The sequence below is a fragment of the Carassius carassius genome, chromosome 6, assembly GCF_963082965.1.
Source record: "Carassius carassius chromosome 6, fCarCar2.1, whole genome shotgun sequence".
Taxonomy (NCBI): Eukaryota; Metazoa; Chordata; class Actinopteri; order Cypriniformes; family Cyprinidae; genus Carassius; species Carassius carassius.
Window position 1 is genome coordinate 9,931,011 of NC_081760.1, and position 23,610 is coordinate 9,954,620.

General features: G+C 38.0%; 1 protein-coding gene across 1 annotated transcript in view; it reads right to left on the reverse strand.

Moving 5' to 3' along the window:
• The window catches only part of LOC132142365 (receptor tyrosine-protein kinase erbB-4-like), a 208,793-nt gene that overhangs the window by 17,563 nt on the left and 167,620 nt on the right, over positions 1-23,610 (reverse strand). Inside the window, exons 10-20 of the mRNA XM_059552175.1 lie at positions 22,238-22,311; positions 21,499-21,589; positions 14,085-14,284; positions 11,539-11,671; positions 10,938-11,031; positions 9,472-9,626; positions 8,716-8,760; positions 8,307-8,439; positions 6,182-6,304; positions 5,987-6,085; positions 5,293-5,478 (exon numbers count right to left, since the gene is read on the reverse strand). Of these exons, the coding sequence (XP_059408158.1) occupies positions 5,293-5,478; positions 5,987-6,085; positions 6,182-6,304; positions 8,307-8,439; positions 8,716-8,760; positions 9,472-9,626; positions 10,938-11,031; positions 11,539-11,671; positions 14,085-14,284; positions 21,499-21,589; positions 22,238-22,311 (1,333 nt within the window). The remainder of the gene's footprint in view (positions 1-5,292; positions 5,479-5,986; positions 6,086-6,181; positions 6,305-8,306; positions 8,440-8,715; positions 8,761-9,471; positions 9,627-10,937; positions 11,032-11,538; positions 11,672-14,084; positions 14,285-21,498; positions 21,590-22,237; positions 22,312-23,610) is intronic.

The window sequence follows — 23,610 nt, forward strand, 5'->3', positions numbered from 1 at the left end:
ATGGATAGCTTTATCCAGTTAATATAGGCTTCCTTGAATGTTGCAGTGCATTTCTAGAAGCATCCAATGCTTTTAACAGCCTTGAGCTTTCTGTATATTCAGACCTTTAACTTCACTTTAAGAAAAAGACACACACACACAGAGAGAGAGACTGCAGAGATAGAACAGGCAGCAAAGAGCAGTCCTTTGTGTCCACTGTTTGAGAGCACCCAGATGAAAGTAGGAGTAACCTAATCAAAACACCGCCTGCATTTAGCATAACAAGCCATCTGCATGCCGATCCAGGGAGCGAGACTTAAAGCCGGCGTGAGGTGCATTCGGGGGCATTCATAGAGCATCTCCTCATCTCACTCTTTTATGCACCAGCCTTTATGTGTGCATTAATAAAGGTTAAAGTTTCAGTGGAATGGAAGGGTCCCTCAGTGCCCTATTACAACACATGCTCGCCTCTGGATAGGCAAATAACAACAATTACTCCTCACTTGATTATTTGGAACTAATTAAAGAGAGAGAGAGAGAGAGAGAGAGAGAGAAAACAAAGCACTATGGCAAAGGCATGCTTAATTCTGCAGACCATAATTCTGACAAGGGGGGTAAGAGGAAGTGGGCTGGAATGAGAGAGAAGCCCTCAACATCAACATGGGAATAGAAAGTTACAGAGGTGACTTGTACAAATCATACTGCAAGAACATACAGAAACCTATGATATATACTCAAATATGTCCAAATGTTACAATCAAATGCATGCATGCTATCATGATAATCAGTGTTGGGAAGGTTACTTTGGATATATAATAGGTTACAGATTACAAAGTACCCTATTTAAAATGTAATATGATTACATTAGCTTAAATGATTACATTTGATTACTTTTTGATCACTTTTCTAAATTTCTAATGAATGTTTTCAACTGCTAATCATTTTGAAACATTTAAAGCATGCAGGGTTAAACTTACAGTAGTGATACTGGCAGCTGAATTTTGTACATCGTGCATATTGCAAGTGTAGATTTAGAAGCTCTGGCTAAAAGAGTGTTACAATAGTCCAACTGTGAGATGACAAAGGAATTTATAAGCATTTCAGTGACTGTAAAACGTAATCTTTGCTTAGCTTTGACAGGAACCATTGGCATTTAATAATGTCATAAAAATGAAATTAACTAATTAATGAAAATAGTTCATATTAAAAAATAAAGCTTATGCATTAACCCAAATAGGAAATAAAACATTTATCAAATTAATGTTTTATTCTGTGTCCTAAACTCCTGCAACATTGGTTTATCATATTTTAGAGCAGTCAGTGTAATTTGGGAAAGAAATTAAATCAAATCTGTATGTGTGTGGAAATATTGAGATGTAACCCCCTTTGTAATTGTTAACATTTATTTTGTAATTAAATTATGTAATTCTGTTACATGTAACTAGTTACTCCCCAACACTGATTATAATGCAGCTTAAGATAGCGATGTGTAATATGGTTATTGTGCAAGCCTGTCACTGCATAAACTGGTTAAACAAGTTTTATTTTCTAAATTACTATTCTTCAAGAACAGGAAAAAGATGTGTACAAAATGAACTGATCAAAGGGGAAAAAAATCGATCATTTTTATTTTTTTAAATGACAAACCTCAAATTTAAAAAAGGTCTTAATTTAAAAAGAGCTTTTCAGTTGTTATGACGACATTTTTTTGCATTCATGTTCGCACATCTCAAAAATGCAATCACTTTGACATGACTTGAAAGCAACATCTCTCTATTTTGGGAAAATAATGAAACTCCAAAATGGAAATGCATTGCTTATTGACATTATAACACATTGCTACACTACTGACTGAATATAAATTATACAACAAAAAGAATAATGTTCCTGGTTACTTCCAATATATTAACACAAGAATAGAAATATAGAAACAATATAGAAACACAAAGTAAAGTGATATGTTGCCATTTGGTGGACACAGTGGTCAACCTCACAGGAAACGGAAAAGTCGGTGGTGGAACTGAGGTAACTTAAATGGGAATGCTGTGAAATAGAACAAGGACACACAGAATCCCCATGACTTTTCCATGACCTCTCCAGATAAATAAATAAATTATACACACACACACACACACACACACACACACCAATGAACTATTAACTTTACGACTACCTACTTAACCTGTAGGACCTTCTTTAGTTGGCCAAAAATACGCTATGCCACGAGGCATTGATTTGACAAGGTGGAGATAGGTCTCCTGGGGTATCTGGTCCCATAATGTTAACAGCAGGTCCTCCAGTTCCAGTAGATTGCAGGTTGGTGGTAAAGGGTGTCGCAATATACCGTAATGGACCATAACTGTGATATTCAAACAACAATTATCGATATCGTGTTAATTTAGTGTGACGATATACCGCAATATTTCAAATAAACAGTTCTCTTATGATAACGCCACATGTAAATACTCCAGCGCCAGTACCTGGTTGAGCTCCCAGGTGGCAGTATTGTGCCTTAACGCTGACAACTGTTATACAAGAAGAGAAGTGCTCGCAACTACTCAGAGGAGAGCCGTGTTCATCAGAGTAAGGTGACATTATTTTACTAGTCATAGAATGGGAAACGTTATATTAACCTGTAAACAGCGGTTTTCTGTGTTCATATATTTAAGTAAAGGGTGATAATAAAATAATTACAGCGTTTTCTTTACTCGTCTTGTTTTTTGTATTTGCAATCAGTACGGCCTGTGAGTAGTAACACTATTTCTTTTTTCAAATCTTTTAACAGTTACATGATTAAAACTGATCCTGAAAAACTGACCGTCCACATTGCTACAAAAAAAAGTAAAAAGTTAAGTTGGTCATGCACTTAATGCCTTATCTGCAGTCATTCTTCAAATAAGGTTCATTAGTTAACATTAGTTAATTACATTAATTCAAATATATAATTAACATTAATAGTAATGAACAATATTTCCACAGCATTTATTAATCTTAGTTCATGTTAATTTAAGCATTTACTAATGCATTATTAAAATCACAAGTTGTATTTGTAAACATTAATGCACTATAAACTGACATGAACAATGAATGACTATTTTGATTAACATGAACATAGATTAATAAATTGTGTAATAAATGTATTGTTAATTGTCCATTCATGTTAGTTAATACATTAATGTTAACAAATGACATCTTATTGTAAAGTGTTACCATTAATATTTATTCATCATACTTTTGAATTTGACAGTATTTTCTATCTTGTTATTTCATAGGAGCTTCAAAGAAGATGGAGTAAGCCAGAGTCTTCAGTATCAGTATCCTTATGTTCGCTGGGTGAAAAATAAAAACTTTAACAAAGTAAAAAATAATTTGACTGATATCTTTTCCCCCCAAGGTTTCTATAGATATCACGATATATTGATACTGTGAATTCTTATGGCCACAATAACCGTGATATGAAAAATCTAATATTGTGTCAGCCCTAGTGGTGGTGATATAGCCCAAACTTGCTTTTCCAAGTCAAAAAAAAAAATATATATATATATGATTGGCTAACTTTGGAGTTCAAGGCACTAACAGAAATGTGCCATCATCTTCCTAAAACCACTCCTTGACATTTTGGCAGTAGGCACAGTAGGCATGAATGTGTGCACTTGGTCCACAATGATGTTCAGATACCTGAATGCTGTCAGGGATTGTGCTATTGGGATAATAAGGACTGAATTGTAACACCACCGGCCTGTGTCTGCCCAACAGTGCACCCAGCATTTGTTAGTAAACAAAGATTTCATACCCGGCCGTAGTCGTGATGCACCAGGAATTTTGATTTGTTAGACCAGGCCCCTTTCTTTCAATCATCCAGGTTCCAATCTCAATTATCTTGGGCCCATTTCATGCATTATTGGTGATGGTGTGCAGTTAGCATGGGGACAAGGCTGGGTCATTGGGCATGCAGGCCCATATGCAGAAGGCTGTGATTAATTGTGTGCTCTGAAGCATTGTCCTGCTCACCACTGCTGTAGGTGCTGGTGATTTGTTGCAATGTGGCCCTGCAGTCACTGTGAACAATGCGTGATAGTCTCAGTTGCCATCAGGCGTCATTGAGCTGTGGACGACACACAGCTGGATGATGGTTTGTGGGACATGAACAACCCACAAGGCGACTCATTTCCGAGATAGAAGTTCTGAGGAGCTGTGCCATCAGAATTTGTCCATTTTGAAACACAGATAAATGGGCAGACACTCTACTTACAGAAAGACGGCCCTTGGGTGTTATATATACTGCTCTGTGAACTGCACCTGTGGCAATATTTGGTTGCCAGGTGTGCTCGCTCATTACTCTAGGCTGGGTAGTCGTAATGAAATGGCTACTTGGTGTGTTAATAAATATGAATATAAATATATTAAATTATATTTTAAGGATAATTTCATTCAGTGTTGCTTCAGTATTTGCAAAAAGAAAGAACAAAAAATAAATGTAGCTATAAAGTTTTCAATGGCTCAGTTAAAAAGACACAGATGGTTAGTTTTTCAATTCCAAGCTGAAATGAAGACTGATGGAAGCCTTTAAAATTCATGTTGCCTTTAATTACCCAGCCTGCCCTTTATTACAAGATTAAGAAGTACTCCAACAAAATAATTTGTATACTATGTTTTTTTTTGTAATTTATCAACATGATCTTAGCAAATAAAGGAAAATATATGCAGAAGTGTGTGTGTGTGTGTGTTTATACTATCCCCCATTGCTGCATAATGTGCGGTACAAATACAGTTAAATCATTCAAAGGTGGATGTTACCTAGAAAACACTGTGGTGTTTGAGCGATCTGACATGACAGCATGATTTTAGAAGATGGAATATACTGCATGAATCATATAAGTAATGGACAATCCACAACTAGTTGAGTAATAATCAATAGCTGTCACTTATGTTTATTGAGCAATTTGACCGTAAAAGGTAAAGCATATTATTATTTTCTTTAGTTGTGGCTTGTTAGAGCTAGCATTCTGCCTATTTTAAATCAGAAATAATCAGATAAACAGTTTTATTGCACAGCCAATCAGAATATTGGAGCTTGACAGGCATTGGTCTCTTTCCATTTATGATCTAGAAATCATCAGACAGAGTATTTTTTGTGCACCACATAATAAACGTTTTGAACAAAAGCGGAGTAGATAATAACAGCGGTTTCATGTCTTGGTAAACAATTACCTTCTGAAATACAGTACATGTAAAAAAAAAAAAAAAAAACTCCTACAGTATATACAGGGATGTTGTCTAACTGATACCACAAACACATTAAATTCTGCTTACCTTTGCGATCTGCACACACCAGTTGAGCAGCAGCTGGGAGCCAATGTTCTCCTGGTGTCCATGTACAAAGTCCAGCAGGCAGCCGTGGGGCATGAGCTGAGTTACCAGCTGAATAGTGGGACTCAAGCAGACCCCCAAAAGACGCACTAGATGAGGATGCTCCATGCTAGCCATGATCAGTGCTTCCTAGTGTCCAGAAACAGAAAAGATCAGGTCACTGAACCACACAAAGTAAATGTATCTCATGGGAGATAAAACATTATTTTATGTAAACATGCTAGACAGAAATCTATGCAGTTCATTGGCATATTCTCCCATATATCTCATGCATATGTGCACACTTTTAAAATGTAGTTTTAATTAAATATTTTTTTTTTACTTTTGAAACAAGTGTCAAGGACACTTCACTGGGAAAAATCATCTAAATACTCGTGGATGGATGGATTGATGGGTTAGAAATTAATTTGCATTTCAGTGAGTGAAATAACTATTCGAAAAACTGATTTGGCTATTGTTGAACAATTTTTTTTTTTTTTTTGAATAATGTGCACAATATTATGCTAAATTAAGACCAGGAATGTGTATTAAGAAAAGTAAATGGGATCAAGTTTGATTAATGTCAACCTTAATAGCTAAACTGACTTTTAAACAACCGTTTAAAGGGGTATTATTAAGATCAAGGTGCTTTACTTACATCCATAAACTCCACATTGGCTTTAGGTCCTGTACTTTCATTGAGTATCTTTATAGCCACTGGAATCTTCACAGTTTCCCCTTCTGGAACCCAGACTCCCTTATAAAGAAGACATTAGAATTAGCCAACAAACCCCTTAAATCATATAAAACAACAAATGCTGACAGGAAGACACAATAAACATAGAAGTGTTACCTTATAGACCATGCCAAAGGCTCCAGTTCCCAGAATCTTGACTCTCTTAAGTTCAGTTTCCTTCAATATATGCAGCTTAGCTTGGTTTGGTGCGGTACCACTGGGCGTCAATGGCTCCACCAACTGCTTAAACAACCAAGCCTTAGATCATTCACAACTTTTGAATGCTCAAATACACAGAGCTCCAAAACCAACTCTTAGAGGTTTCATTTAACCATGTTTTCAGAATTAAGTTTGTTTATGCAGTGAAGGGAACCAAGCTACTGAAGATAAGAGGGGTAGAGAAGAGGGAAAGGTTGAAAGGACGAACAGAGATATAATTGCTAAATACAAAGTGGCATACAAAGTTGTAGTTTCATTGGGGCTGGGTTGCATTAAAAAAAAAAAAAATAAAATAAAATAAATAAATAAAACCCTGTGTGTCTGAGTGTGTGTGTTTGTTTGCATGGAGTCTTGGACTTTTTTAATAGCTTGTGTTCCGCAATAAACTGGTTTCAGACCTGTCTAAGAAAAAGGCAGGTTTTTTTTTTTTTTTTCGAGCTTTAGGAAATTAAAATTACAATTATTATTAATGTAAACACAATGGTGTGGTGCAGTGGTGCTAGATCTGGCTGTAAACCAAAGGATTGCAGGTTTAAACACCATAAAGCTTGATCCATGAGCTATCATCATTGTGCCTCTGGTTAGGAAACTCAAAGTTAAAATAAATAAATAAAATAAATAAATAAATAACACTATTATTTACACATATTCTTACTGTTCCAAACTTGTTTGTCTTTATTTTGTGGAACCCAAATAAAGAAATTTAGCAGAATGTACAAAGTTCTCTTTTCCTACTTGACAGTTAGGCTGCTACATCGCAATAAAATAATATAATATATATATATATATATATATATGGAGCAATTATGGAGTTGAATGAATTATTATATATTATACTGGGAATTGTCCCAGTAATAAGTACCTTATACAGGCAGTCCTCTCAGCACTTTCAATCTTAGGTAATGGAAAATGCACTTTTATAGTGACATTTTAACAATCTGTATATGTGTAAATTTGGTTATCAATTATTCGGGGCTAACTGTTAATTTAAGTGACCAATCACAGCACAGAATGGAAGGCTGTCACTTTGTTTTATGGAAGTGCAGACTGAACACACACAATGTGGAGCTGTCCATCACTGTGGTGCTGGAATCCAGCATTCAGACTGCGCATTAGAGGGAGCTGTCCGGATATGTGGTGCTGAAAGAGAAACATCTGTCAAACATACAATAGATTATTTTTTTCTCACTGTAAAAGGACAATGTATGAGTGGTGTAATATTATTATAAAGCTTTTAGCTGAAGAAAAGGAATGTTTCAACAGAATTTCAACTCTTCCGTCCATTCAAGCTAAATAAATAAATGAAAATAAAAATAAAGCATAATGTAGGTCTATAGGGGAGAGGAATTTAGAAGAGTTTAAATTTAAATTTAGTAAAAATTTTATTATGTAACTTTTAACTCTTTAGTGCAAAACTGATCTGTAAAGTTAGCTATATTTCCAAAATAACATGTATTTTAACATTTTCAGAGATAACTGTCAAACATTCGACAGATGCATGTATATTAGAACACTGGGTGGTCTAGATCTCTCCTCATCTCTTTCCTTTTGGCAGAAACATACAACCTTCTACTTGAACAGAAGCCTCAGGTTTGCTAAAACGGATTTCAGGATTCTAGTGTGTGAGTGTCTCTGTCAGCTTTTGGATACAGGGCATCTTCTCAGGCTGACAGCTGTCTATAACACTGATGCTCCACCTGCAAATTATCCAAACCAGCATAGACAGGCCATGTTTTTTAATAGGCTGCACAGTCATTCAGGGCAACAGGACTATGCATTAACCCAACAAACCTGCCACGCATTTAAGGAAGGCCTTCCACTGAATACTTTATGGAGTGTGTGCTGGGGAATTTTTAAGCATGCAGCTCACCAAGAAAAAAAAAAAAGCTGTAGACAGGGAAGGATTTTGATGCAATGTGACAGATAGAAGAGACAGAAGATATTATGCATAATGTATGGAATGTTTCTGTTTTAGTCAGTGGTTACTGATTTAAGTAAACTTATGAGAACAGGCCTGTCTCACCTCTGTCTCCAGGAAACGACGTAAAGCTCTCTTTTTCTTAATGCTCTTTCTGCGGATGTAAACGGCCACACCCAGAGCTATGATGACCATCACAAAGAGACCCCCGATTAACCCAGCTGCAATCAGAGGAGTCCTGGAAGATCAAAATAAAATATCAAGTTTTACTGCTATGCATGCCTTATCCCTAAAAACAAGAAAAGAACACACAGCACCCCATACTTTTTATTTTATATTATTAGTTCAATATTGTATTTTATGTTAAATTATTTATGAATGTATTTTTATTGTTATATATATTTTTTTTTATTGTATTTAATTTTCCAAATAATCTTTTAGTGCATGAAATAATTTTATTTGGCTATTTTCTTAATTTTTTACTGAAATTGGCTGCATTTGTGAAAGCTTTTACCTGTCCAACATGCCAACACAATCTTGTACTCGGGGTCCACTACAACTGCAACATAGAATATCATATCATCAAGTTACAATCAACTTATTTCAGTTACACTGCAGCAGACTGGTAGATTAAAGCAATAAACACCATATATTTCTCATACTGTCTTAAATGATTAAACAAAATGCGTAGCCTTAATTGAAAAAAAAAAAACAAATAGGAGAAAAAAAGTGATTAACTTTTACGAATGTGACAATTTTAAAACTTTATTTTAGCCAAATTAATATGATACAATTAAACAATTATTATTACTTTTTTTAATAGCCTTAATTTCTTCTATGCAAAAGTGTTTGAGTGAATTTTCAACCAACAAGGGCACGAAAAGTGACTTACAAACTGAAAACTCAAGCTGCAAGTTACATGTTCAGCCAATTCATGTATCAAAGTAATTTCTGTCTTAAGTGTTAAAGATGATTGTGTCCAAAAAACTATTTAATCACTGTGTTGGGTCATCACTTGATGTCCAGCATTAAAATCTGGGTCCTGCAGAAAAAACAGTTTTGAACCACTGATCTAGGAAGTCAAGAACCTGTTCTCTCCACTCTCAAATCCCCCAGGCCCATTTGTCTAAGACTGAATGCGGTAACCACAAAGGCTTTACCCACATGGGTAGTTAGGTAAGTGCTCTGGGCATATTTTGTTTGATGCAGTTAAAGAAAGGAAAGAAGCTTACAAATAGATTTAAGAGCAAACACAAGCAAACAGTCATACCCCTGGGTGCAATTGGGGTGGCAGGGATGACACTCATTGTTGGTCTCAGCATATTTGAAGATGAAGCTGTTTGCTCCCTGCAGACCATCAGGGCATTTCTCTACACAGTTGGGTCCGTCTTTGAGATGCAAGCACTTCAGACAGTGATCTGGGCCCTTTAATGGCAGAAGAGAGGAAGACGAAAGATTAGGAAATGAAAAGTGTCTCAAGAGAATGACGTACTGTTTTACAAGTGGAAAGGAAACATTTAGTGAAACAGGCATGGGCATGTAGCTGTCTGCTACCTGGGTTAATGTTTATTGAATAGCTTCCAGTTCAGGTTGGGCTCGGGTTTACTATAAAGTAAAACTATGCAATGCTCTGCTTTCATTAACACACACACATAGATCACTCGAGATCAGAGATCGCACGCACAGAAACATTCAGGAGCAAATTATATTTCTCAGCAACAAGTGGTTAAAATCTGTGTTATTCAAGTAACTAAACCCACAGCTTCATTATTTGTACAGAGAGACGCTCAGATGCGAGGCAAGACAAGGCACGTTTATTTAAATAGCACAATTCGTACACAATGGTAATTCAAAATGCTTGACATAAAAGAAAGTAAAATAATCATAAAAAATATAAAAATAATACAAAAATAAAACAAGGAATTAATTAGGAATGAATTAGATTAGGTGCAGATAATTCGCATGTGTAACTTATATCTCTCTCTCTCTCTCTCTCTGTCTCTCTCTCTCTCTCTCTCTCTCTCTCTCTCTCTCTTGTTCTCAATAATTAATTTGAATAAATGTGATCTTACCACACTGCTTCATCTTTGTGTTTGATTTAAAGCGGTCAGTGAACATGTCTTATCACACACACACACACATTTTCTTAAAAGGTTCTGACCCCAAACTTCAGAATGGCTGTGCATTCAACTATAGCATTTTAACCACGCAACAAACAAAAATTGTCAAAAAAGTCCAATTGGTAAAGAAAGTAAAAGCACACCTATCTTAAAAAAAAAAAAAAAAAAAAAAACTTATTTTAAATATTATTCATATCCATAGCACAGATGTAGGACATTTTGGTCATGACGTGTGACTTGGTGTTAGGGGTTTGCCCAAATTTAAGTATAAATGTAAGTATAAAAAAGTTGTTTTTTGCAGCAATAATATGCATCTGCATGATACAGCATGGTTAGCCAAGGCTTGCATCATCTACTACAGTCTGATAATGTAACCATTTTGAATGAGGATACAGACAGGATTTTAATCAATAATGTTGAGACTGTAAGTAGATAGCTTAATTTGTTTCTAATCAATATCACTTCGTTTCACTTTATATTCAGTCTGGAGCTGTGATGAGATGAGAATGCAATCGACTTTTTTTTCTGTTGTTCCATGTCATAGGATATCAAGTTTTAATTAAAGCAAAATCAAAATCCAGTAACAAATAGTCTTAGATGGCTTTTAGGCTCGTACCGGGCCATGGCAGGTCAAACTTTTCTCTCCGGCTTTTTCACACTGGCTGTCACACTCAACACAAACCGAGCCATTGGCGTACTCTCGAACATCCCTAGAACAGATACTTTAGAGGTTATGCATAACAAAAATGCATAAACATTTTCTCATAAAATGTGCAATTTCTACAAGCTATATTTTCATCACAAAAAAAAGTATTTCTTAAATGCTCAACTAATTCTTGAATGACACAAAACACACACTATATTTGCAAACAAAAGACTAGCATTGGACATTTTGCCTGTTCTTTTTTAAAGCCTGTTTCCACATCTCCATGTTATTTTTTTTCAGCCTGCCTGATAAGTATGAGAGACGGACTATTCCTTTGAGTTATAAATGGCATTAAAAGCATTTTGATCCCTTGATCTTGATAGCCTGATCATGAAAGTCATACTGCAGAATATCTTTGCATCTGAACAAATCTGCATTTGAAAAACACATTCATATTAAGGCAACTGCAAGCTAAAGTGGTTTAAGAAATAGAAAAGCAATAACTTTGAAGAAAAACAAGCTATACAGATAAGCAGACACCACAACTGATCTGTTTGCACACATAACTCACCCATTATATAAGTTACAGGACTTGACACATGTCCTTCCTCGGCTAAAGTATTTGCATGAGAGACATTGGTCTGAACCGGGACCCCAGCATCCTGCCTCTGAACACAACGAATCACAAACCATCTGCTCGTTAGCTGAGAAAAAAAAAACAGAAAAACAAAACAGACGCATACAAAGAGAAAGAGAGAAAACACTGCAATTAGTTTCTTAATTTGGAACATTGACATCTCCATCCCACAAATATGCTAGTGTATTTATTGTATTCATGAAATATGCACGCATGTTTGTTTGGATCGGTGATAATTTGTGAATCTGGCATTAAAATCTGTTCATCAAATAACATTAATGTATTAACCAGCATTTATGAACAATGAGCAATGCATTTGTTACAGTATAGTTTAGTCTTTGATAACAGTAGGTAATACAACCAATTATGTTACCTATGGTCCAATGAAAAAATATTAACAGACAGAACAACTTTAGAATACAATAATGAGTGTCAAACTCACTCACCTCTGTACAGAAAATTTGCATATAATTGCAGTTACGGATTCCATTTAATTATTTTGTTTACTATTTTATTACTTGATGCATAAGATTGCACTGATTTTGTTTTTGCTTTAAGTTTAAGAATCTTTTTGTTGATATTGTGATAAGATTAGATTTTACTTGGAAATACAAAAGATTGCACTTAATTTTTTTAATTTATTTTTTTACTTGCACTTTATTGGTTTTTGAATGCAAGACAATCTGAGAGGCTTTTGAACAAGTGCACTACCTCAAGACATTTTTGTTTATGTAAAATAAACCTCATTGTCATGTTCTAGACTTGTTATATTTATCTTTAAATTAAATGTTATATTGTGGCAGTTTTTTTCTCTTCGGTATATTGAAAATTTGATCTAATATCAATATTTTTCAAGGTATCGTATCGAAGTTAGAAATTCCAGTATCATGACAACACTACACACAAACAATGCGTTATTGTTCAAAAGTTTGTGGGTCAAAGAAATTGATACATTTATACAGAAAATATGCATTAAATAGATTACTATTGTGATTAATTTGATTATATTTTAATCTATAATTTAATTTAATATATTTTTCCATATTTTAGCAATATGCACAAAATAGCTCAAACTAAATGATCAGTTTTTTAAACAATATGTATTCAGATTTAATGGAAGGTTTTTTTATTTTTATTTTTTTTTTCTTTTTTTTTTATTTCTTTTTTTTTTTTTTTTTGCAGTAAATGGGCCCAACTTAATTTGCAAAACTGAAGGGCAGTGTCATTGTACCTTAAACAGGACAGGTCTCAAATTATCCAACTACATAAAACAGTGATTCTTACTCAGTAGGGTTTGCAAACACATTTTCCTTCATATGAACACATTGCTTGTGTATGAAAACACTGTGGGCATCTGTCTGTACTGTTGGTCAGTTGTGTAGATCAGTCCACTTTGATCAGTGGTGTGGAAAAGAGTCTAATGAATTAGTCAGCTAACAGAGCCATTGATCCTAATGTTACAGACTTATTAGCACAATAATTACATCCAGCTTGGCAGTGTACGCTGGAAATGGCTCTCTGTCTGTTAAAATCTTCATTAGCCGCACAAGTTTAACTTTACAAGCAACATCTTACTTCAGTGGCATGTTTCTAGTTTTAGGATATCTTCAATGATAGGCTCAGTTTGTGGCATGGAGAACTGTCAAGTATTGAAATGCTATGGGTTTGTATAAGATAAAAAGTCCAATTCTGGGGCTACAGCAGTGAGAATATTGAATAGTTCAATACTGAATTTAATAATATTGAAGTTTTTTTTTATTTTTTTTTTATTTTTTTGAGAAACATTTTTTTTATGCCCATCAAGGCTGCATTCACAGTACTTGATGAAAATACAGTAAAAACAGTAAGATCATGAAATATTATTAAAATTTAAAAGAACTGTTTTCCATTTTAATCCATTCTGTGCCACATGATCCTTCAGAAATCATTCTGTGCTGATTTGCTGTTCAAGAGACATTTATTCTCATTACCAAAGTTGAAAACAGTTTTCTTTTCTTTTTTCTTCTTTTTTGAGGATTCTTTGATGAATAAAAAGTTCAAAAGAACATTTATTTGAAATTGAAATATTTCTATTGCTGTCTCTTCTGATCACTATATTGCATCATTGCTAAATAAAAATATAAATTTCTCAAAAATAAATAAATAAATAAATGTTCCATTATATCAATTACAAAATTCACTAAGACATATGATGCAATTAAATAGTAGCAACTAAATTGCAGATTTTGAGTCTCAATTTTCAGCCTAGTTAAAGTCTATTTAGAGACTCACAAGTCTGATGGAAGCTTTTCAAGCAAATGTATCACTATAGGATGCCAAGTTTTATTTATTTATTATTATTATTATTATTATTATTATTATTATTATTATTATTATTATTATTATTATTCTTGCTTCAAACATGACATTTTATTTAGAGGAAATCACAGTTACTGAACAGATTGAGGTGTAGATGAGAGCTGAAATTGAATGACACTCACTACACTCTCTGGGGTCCCTGTTGTTCTTGATCAGAGCTCTCTGGGTGCTGGTGTGGAACAGACTGGTCCAGTTCACTGTGTTGTAGAAGCAGAGCTGGCTGTTGTTGGTCATGTAGACGTTACCGGCACTGATCTCTCTCAAAGACTGGAACTTCAGCGCAGAGATCCAGCGCTGCTTTAGGATCAGCAAAGAAATACCACTGAGAAAACAAAGCCACAGACAGAAAATTTGGCTTCTTTTTTCTTCACATTAATGCATGATATAATTGATGACATCTCTGATATACGACAACAATGCTACAGGAACTATTTTAAGTGCCACATCCTGAGGGAGTGAACATTTTCAATTAGATCTAAAATGAAACAAGGGAATTCTTAGAAGTAGTTAATGAGGACATTTCTGAATATATATGTCGGGTCTCAGGGCTAATCACCTGCCCTTTGGGGTTGTTAATGTGTTTGTGTGTGTGTGTGTGTGTGTTTGGATGGTTTGACAGCTCACCGCGTCTGCCTGTTTGATTTGAGTTTTCCCCCGCCCTCCTTGTTTCTCCGTTGTTACCTTAATTGCTCGCCACCTGTTCTCAATGTTCTTCAAATTCTTTCCCTTTATAATTCCCTGTGTTTCTCTGTCTGTTGTCAGGCTGTTGTTACTCGTACCAATAGCTCCGATCTACTAGCTGGTCTGTGTACTCACCTTGTCGTGTCTTGTCCTCAGGCTCCAGTGTCTTTAGCTGTTTTCTCTGCCTCCTGTTCTCACAAACGCAGAGCTCCTAGAAGCTTCAGCTGTCATTCCTCCGGTCTCGGCTGTCATATAACTATACTGTGGAACGTTACTCATCTGCTTTGACTCATCTGCTTCGACTTCTCATCCCCTCACTACGAGCTAAACTGTGGAACGTTACTCATCTGCTCTGTCTCCTCTGCTTTAAAGGGTCATTCCACCCGTGGAGACATGAATGTGTATTGAAAGTGGGTCATATATGAAGTAGAATAGTATCATTTTTTTTATTTTGGTCCTTCTGGGCCTATAAAAGGCAGAAAATAACTTTTTAGAGCTTGTGGAATGTAGACAACAATCCCCATAGTGCATTGCAATGCTCAGCTCCGCAGGCCACTCCCACTACTCTGCCCATCAATGTGGATTATAGTTGAGCTCTCCTCTACGCTACCGATTGTAAATTATTTGGCACAATTTGTTGTGAAGAGTTATTTTGCGACCCAATTAATGTTTTTGTGACAAAATGGTGTGCACTTGCATAGTACCGGGATGTTGTTTAAGAACAAGGAAAAGTATTCACAGATTCCCGAAAGATACGGACTTGTGCAAAAAGTGGCTACGGGATAACGTTATCAATAACCCTAAGTTCGGTGAGGACACAACACTTGAAGCACTAAAAAATCAGACGGTGTGCAGTTTACATTTCAAGCCCGAAGATTATGCACCTAACCCCCTAGGATTGAAGAGACCCGCGCTTTTGAAAGACGCAATTCCTTCAGTATTTTCCTTGCCAGACGATGACGACGAAAAGCCAGGAACGTCGTGGAACCACCAGCACTAGCAGCACTAAATGCATTTGCCTGGAGGTAATGTTATTTCTGACTAGACTCTATTAGCAGCTAGTGGCTACTGAGAACACACACTGACATAGTCGTCTGCTGTAAAGAAACACATCTCCCATGATTTTTCTGTTTATGAACTAAATATCTTGTATGTTTTGCTCGCTTGCTGTTTTAATGTGTCTGCCTCAGTAACTAACGTTACACTTGTCAAGAAATGAGTAAGTAAAGTTAGTATGTAACGTAATAATGTAACGTTAGACACTTAGCTAAAAGTTATATATAAGTTTGCTATTATCGATGTAAATCAACCATGTTTTACTGTGTTAGTTTGACGCTTTCGTGTTTTTTTAGCTGCTCGTTGCTGTACTGTGGCTCATAAAGGTAGCCACGAACATCCGTTTCTAACATAACTTCGTCTAAATCAAAATCCTCCCAAATGCATCCGTCTGAAAAATCAGTATTTTCCTCCAAATTTCTCCCGGTGAAATCAAACGCACGGGCACTGATCTGTGATAGGTCTGTTAGCGCATTAGGTACAACCCCCTATGGGCAGACAACTTGTGCTTGAAGTCTTTACAGAAATCCACCCTTTTTACACTTACTCCTACAATGACGTCAAATGACGATTTTTGCGTCATTGTAGGAGGAAGTGAAAAAGGTAAATAGTGGATTTCTCTCGTCTCAGGGGAAAATGAGAGAATGTTGCACAACCATTCAATAGTATGACTGGTTTTCTAGCAATGGACCTCTTAATGCAAATGGGTGGAGTGACCCTTTAATAAAGCACTGTGTAAACCCGCAACTGAATCCAGCCTGTTTCTCCTGACAGAACAGTCTGATCAATTATGGATTCAGCGGGATCTGATCCACTTCGCTCGGCTCTCGTACAGCAGGGAGTTTTATTAGGGCAGCATGCCACCCAGCTCAACACCACCGCACAGGATGTTGACGCTCTTAGTGCCCGAGTCTCCGAACTCCTCACACGGGTGGATAGCCTTCAGCGAGAGGCAACGAGCCAGGGGTCCATTCTTCACACCGGTATGTCCCACAATTCCGAACCCAATGCCAACAATCCGCCGGTCTATGATGGCGATCCTAATGCCTGTCAAGCGTTTCTTTCCCAATGCTCGCTGGTGTTTTCTCTGCAGCCCCGGGGTTACGCAAATGAAGAGGCCAAAGTTGCTTACGTCCTTACACTTCTTTCAGGCCGTACCCGCGAATGGGGAATTGTCGTATGGAGATCGCGGGGGTCCCTGTTGTGCCACCTTCGCGGATTTTAGTCAAGAGATGGCCAAATTGTTCGATCGCTCAGCTCAGGGTGACGAGGCGGCGGCCCAATTATCGCGACTGTCGCAGGGGAGGAACTCTGTCACTGATTATGCCATCCAGTTCCAGACGTTAGCCGCGGCGTGTGGCTGGAATGAGAGTGCACTGCACGCACGTTTTCTTGAGGGGCTGGACTTCGCCATTGCTGATGAACTCGCGGCCATAGAACTCCCGCGGGAATTGGATAATCTTATTAATCTCCGTGTTGAGGGCCATCTCAGCCGCCGCCGCAAAAAAAAGGCAAACTCCCGCTCCGTGGCACCACCTGGAGTCCTCTTCACCCAGTTTAACCAGCCGTCAGCTCTCGGAGGAGGAGCCCATGCAGTTGGGTCGTCTCCGGCTTACACCACAACAGAAGCAGGAGCATCTGTCATCGGGGCCGTGCCTATACTGTGGCAAAGGAGGCCACTTAGCCCTTCAGTGCCCGTTAAAAGCCAGGGCCCACCAGTGAGGCGGAGAGACCTGGTGGGCACAGTTCGCAGTTCAAGCTCTCCAGCAGCACGCACTCAGCTGCCGTTCCAACTCTCTTTCCAGAGTCAATCACACGCTGGACTCGCCCTTGTGGATTCAGGAGCTGAGGGGAACTTCCTCGATGCTGCTTCTGCTCAACGTTGGAAAATACCGCTTATTCCTTTGGTTAGTCCCATATCAGCATGGTCATTAGTGGGCCGTCCCCTTACCACCATTACCCATGTCACACCCAAGATTAATCTTCACATTGCCGGCAACCATTGTGAGCTGATTGAACGGTTTATCATTGATTCCCCTAAGGCTCCTTTAATTCTGGGACATCCGTGGTTGCGTAAACACAATCCACACAATGACTGGGTTAGTAATTCAGTTTTAGCCTGGAGTCAGTATTTTCACGTGTCGTGTTTGGGTGCTGCTTTTCCTCCTGTCTCAGTGTCTTGTGTTTCACAGGAGGATTCCTCTGACCTGACTGGTGTACCGGCGGAGTACCATGATCTTCGGGGGGACTTCAGTAAGGCCTGGGGCACCTCGTTACCTCCGCATCGCCCCTACGACTGTGCCATTGATCTTCTCCCGGGCTCTTCTCCGCCTAAGGGTCGTTTATATTCCCTTTCAGGTCCTGAGAGAGAGGCCATGGACAAGTATATACGTGAGTCACTTCAGGCTGGGCTCATCCGCCATTCCTCCTCTCCCGCTGGTGCTGGTTTTTTCTCTGTTCAGAAGAAGGATGGCTCCCTGCACCCCTGTATTGATTACAGAGGTTTGAATGACATTACTTTTAAGAACAGGTACCCCTACCTTTAATGTCTTCTGCTTTTGAATTATTGCAGGGAGCTCGGGTCTTCACCAAGTTAGACCTGCGCAACGCCAACCACTTGGTGCGCATACAGGAGGGGGATGAGTGGAAGATGGCATTTAACATCCCTTCGGGACACTACGAGTACTTGGTACTTCCGTTTGGTCTTACCAATGCTCCAGCCATTTTCCAGGGACTCGTCAACAGCGTGTTGGGTGACATGATTAATCAATTTGTATTTGTGTATTTGGATATCTTGATTTTCTCCCCTTCTTTCGTGGGGTATCGAGCAGCGGGTTGAGGAGGCTGGTCGAGGGGTGCAGGTGCCGGGAGAGTGCCCTGCGGGCAGGTTGTCGGTGCCGGCTGCGCTGCGCTCTGAGGTCCTCGAGTGGGGTCACGCATCCAGGTTAGTCTGCCATCCAGGTATTCAGAGAACGTTGTCTGCCATCCGACAACGCTTCTGGTGGCCTACTATGGCCACAGATGTTAGACAGTTTGTGTTGGCCTGCCCCACATGTGCCCAATGTAAGCCTGTCAATCGCCCTCCTGATGGTCTACTTAATCCTCTCCCTATCCCTTCCCGCCCTTGGTCACACATCGCCCTTGATTTTGTCTCTGGGCTTCCCCCGTTGAAGGGTAACACTGTGATTCTCACGGTGGTGGATCGCTTTTCCAAAGCGGTTCATTTTATCCCCCTGCCCAAGCTGCCCTCCGCCCGGGAGACCACCCAACTGATGGTGGATCACGTCTTCCGTCTCCACGGGTTACCGGTGGAAGTGGTTTCAGATAGGGGTCCCCAGTTCGTCTCCCGGTTCTGGAGGGAATTTTGTAGACAGATCGGGGCCTCTGCAAGTCTGTCTTCAGGTTTTCATCTCCAAACCAATGGGCAGTGTGAGCGGGCCAACCAGGATCTAGGAAGAATGCTCCGCTGTCTAGCTTCCAACAATCCGAGTTCCTGGTGCCAGCAGCTCTCCTGGGCAGAATACGCTCATAACACCCTTCCTGTGGCCGTGTCAGGTATGTCTCCTTTTGAGTGTGCTGTTGGTTATAACCCACCTCTGTTCCCATCACAGGAACCCGACACAGTGGTTCCATCCGCCCTGGCTTTCGTACAGCACTGCCGTCACACCTGGTGAGTAATTTGGAGTAAGTCGGGAGTAATTTGGTCCAAACCTCTGGCCGTACCAAGACTCTCATCCTGCCTATGTGTGTGGTCAGCGGGTTTGGCTTTCTACCAAGGATCTGCCTCTCCGGGCGCCTTCTCGTAAGCTGGCACCCAGATTCATTGGGCCATTCCGCATCACCAAGGTGGTTAGTCCAGTGTCGATCAGGCTCAAGCTTCCTCCTACTCTTAGTCGGGTTCATCCGGTGTTTCATGTTTCCAGGGTCAAGCCGGTGTTCTCTTCCCCCCTTAATCCTGCTTGTAATCACCCCACCCCCCCACCCCTCGTCTTGTCAATGGATCCTTGATCCCGCCCTCCTTGTTTCTCCGTTGTTACCTTAACTGCTCGCCACCTGTTCTCAATGTTCTTCTAATTATTTGCCTTTGTAATTCCCTGTGTTTCTCTGTCTGTTGTTAGACTGTTGGTACTCGTACCAATAGCTCCGATCTACTAGCTGGTCTGTGTACTCACCTTGTCGTGTCTTGTCCTCAGGCTCCAGTGTCTTTAGCTGTTTTCTCTGCCTCCTGTTCCCACAAACGCAGAGCTCCTAGAAGCTTCCAGCTGTCATTCCTCCGGTCTCGGCTTTCATACGAACTATACTGTGGAACGTTACTCATCTGCTTCGACTTCTCATCCCCTCACTATGAGCTAAACTGTGGAACGTTACTCATCTGCTCTGTCTGCTCTGCTTTAATAAAGTACTGTGTAAACCCGCAACTGAATCCAGCCTGTTTCTCCTGACAATATATTTCTAAAAGATTATTTAAATAATTTAATTTAGAGTATGAGCAAATCTGTGGAAAGTTTCAGCCCAACACTGGACAGGGAAAAAGTACATTTAGGACAACAGCACATAATTGCGAACCTTCTGAAAGTGCAAAGGCCTTTTAGATTTCACTAAACTAGTCCAGCAGTGCATTTTGGACAACATTTTGTGAGTTGAGTGAGTAAAACAGACTTTACTCATGGGTAGCATCAATCCACCCGTATTTCAGCTACATAACTGTGATATAAAGTCATTTAATTTAGTCATTTAGCACAGGGTTTTGGTTGTCAATGTTCTAAAATAATTTTCTAAATTTCATTAAATAATAAATACTTAATATAATAATAATAATAATAATCCATTTGTTGTTGTTGATGATGTTGTTAATGAATTGCAAAATTATATACAGTGTATATATATATATATATATATATATATATATATATATATATATATATATATATATATATATATTTTACAAATCACAGAGAAATAATATGTAAACATTCATTAAACAATTTATATTTTAATTGGCTATTTTACATTAGCTATCAGTTATTTGGTGCAATCATAAGGCATGCATTGCAAGATTTTGCTGCACATGCTCTCAGGTTATAGCGCCTCTTTAGAGAGCATACAGATAACACATACACCATTATTGCCAATACAGTGATATTTTTTAACAATTTATTAACATTTTTTAATTAATGGCACAATGTGGCGATTAATTAATCGTATTAATCACATAATAACTGCACATCAAATTTGTCTGAGATATTACCCACAAAACTGATTTAAAACCATGACTGTGTTACATGAGAAAAGCGCGAAATAGATATTTTAAAAAATAGCTTTCAATTATAATTTTTTGTGGGGGGGGGGTGAACTATTCCTTCATTTTCACTCGTTGTGTGATCTTGCCAAACTATGACATATGATATAATCTTATGAATTTTATTATTAATATTATCCATATAAATGGATTCTATAGGCTACATCATGCCTTAAGTTGCTGGCCTGCATCATGTTCTTCACCACCTTGAAGTGGCGCTGCACAGACTGATCGGTGTATGGCATCATAGTTAGAGCAATAAAGAGCAGACGGCTCCGTATGCTTTCAAATCAATCACCGTACTTTGATCCCATACATGAGTGGTCTGCAGTGTAGCTTTAGGTCGAACACACCTTATGAAATATAAGATGATGACTGTGGGGCAGGGGCGGTGCAGGCACAGTAAGTGTGTTAATTTGAATAATTCCTATAAATAATTGATTAGATTAACTTGCTAAATCAGCGGCCCGACTTTTAACTAGAAATTTGTGCTGATTTACCTATAAAGAGACCGACCTCCAATGGTGGCAAGGTTTGAAAAAACACCAAGATCTGTCATGTTTTCTGGCCAAGACTGGATGTTCAAGAAACCTACAAAAACAGAGAAAAAATAATAATAAATGTGAATCATTAAAAAAAAAAAAAACCTTAGTATAAGACAGATTACAATGTTTGTTGCTATGACAGCAGACATTGACTTAGGATATTGCCACAGGTCCAGTGAGTACAGTACAATATTATTTACAGCCTGTCTGACAGTATAAAACAACCCCATTACAATGAAATGAAAGTATATTAAGGGAAATTATTGTGCTAATTAATAGAACGGTTGCCATTACCATCATTTCTTCAGAAGCACATTGTTTTAATTATCAGTTTGTTGGCTCGTATTGGCAGAAATGTGTCTAAACTGAGGGTACACCAATGGCGCACAAGAGAGCAGTTTCTGAGTTTCATTTTGAAAATGCTGCTTCACTCCATTAGCTATTTGGCACGATCATAAGAACAAGCTGAAAGTGACAAAGGGCTTTTAGCATGAGTCATAGTTCATTCCTTTGAGGCTTTATAAACAAATAAATATTGTGTGTACCGTGTAAAGATAAGATATTTGTGACAAAGAATTTTTCCCAACTCAAAGGGTATTGGTAATGTATGAAGAAATAGAGAAAGTTAATGGTTTCAAGCAAGGCTACACAGGCTTAATGGGTTGTTATGTGAGGAATGGTGACTGTTGCTCACCTGTAATTTCTCTGACAGTGCGGAATACATTTAACCGATCAGGGTCCAGAGCTTTTATACCATGAAACATGTCCCTGTTAAACATAAGACACAAAACAAGCCCAAAGAGAGGTTATGTATGTGTATGCGATCGTGCATATGTGGCCTAAGAGATTTTACACTCCTACATCAGTTTCAGAAACCTGCTCTTTTTACCGATTAAGGCTGCTTTAGAATCAAAGATCATGTTCACACATGTTCAAGACAAAGTGCTTGATTATAATTGTAGAAATTAGATTTTTATTTTGAGGTCATTCACTTTTTAAATGTGGTCCACATTTAATCCTAATGAGTAAAATGCCTTACCCTGGAATATTTATTTAGAACATATATAACATTACATATTATAATGTATACATTGTTATGTATTATATTATTGCTTTAAATATCATCTTAAACCATTTAAATACAAAATAAATTCCTTATACAGTAGAGATCAAAATTAGAGAACAATCTTTAAATGTTTTTTATAAATTTCAAAATCTGAAGGAATATCAGATGAAGGTATACCACTGTTTGACTAATATGTTTGACAATATATCCAAGGCATTTCAACAAAAACCTTTATAGGGATTCACACTGTACACAATGATCAAATTTTGAGAACAGTAACCACTGTAGCACGAAAGATCATCACAACTAAAATTTTGGAGGGATACAGCTGTCATAAATTAGTGGTCTACTCTTCTTCCACAGTTCAGTAACTATACTGTAGACCAGGACTCTGGGATGGCCATTTCATTATTTCAATGTTCACAGCTTCAAAGAACTGCTTTAACTCTTTTGCAGAGTGATGGGATTATTGTCTTGCATGACAATTGCAGACTGATTTGGAGATGCTTGCAGGGAAGGTACCAAATGTTGCTGAAAGAGGTTCTGATTTTGCATTCACCCTGCCATGTATCTGTATAAGAGGCCAAACTCCTGCTGCACAAAACATCCTCAAACCATGACACTTCAGCCCTCCACCTTTCACTGACTTCTTTAAGCACTTGGAATTCAGTCTTTCCCCAGTTTGATGCAAACAAAATATTTCCCATCAGACCCAAATAAATTAAACTCGCTCTATCATTAAAGTGAACTTTGGACCAGTTCTCCTCTCTCCAGTTCTCCCCTCCACAGAGTGCACTTTCAGTCTGACTTCTCTTAGATGTGAGAGACAGATTCTTACCTTGTTCAACATTGAACAGTTAAATAGGGTTTGTCATATAATTAAGGAAACTAGCATCAAGTGCTAGATTAACACTAAAAACCGTTGAGGTACAATTAAGGGACTCAAATAAAACTATTAAAAAAGGTTCAAACATTCACTGAATTTGAAGATCAAGATAAAT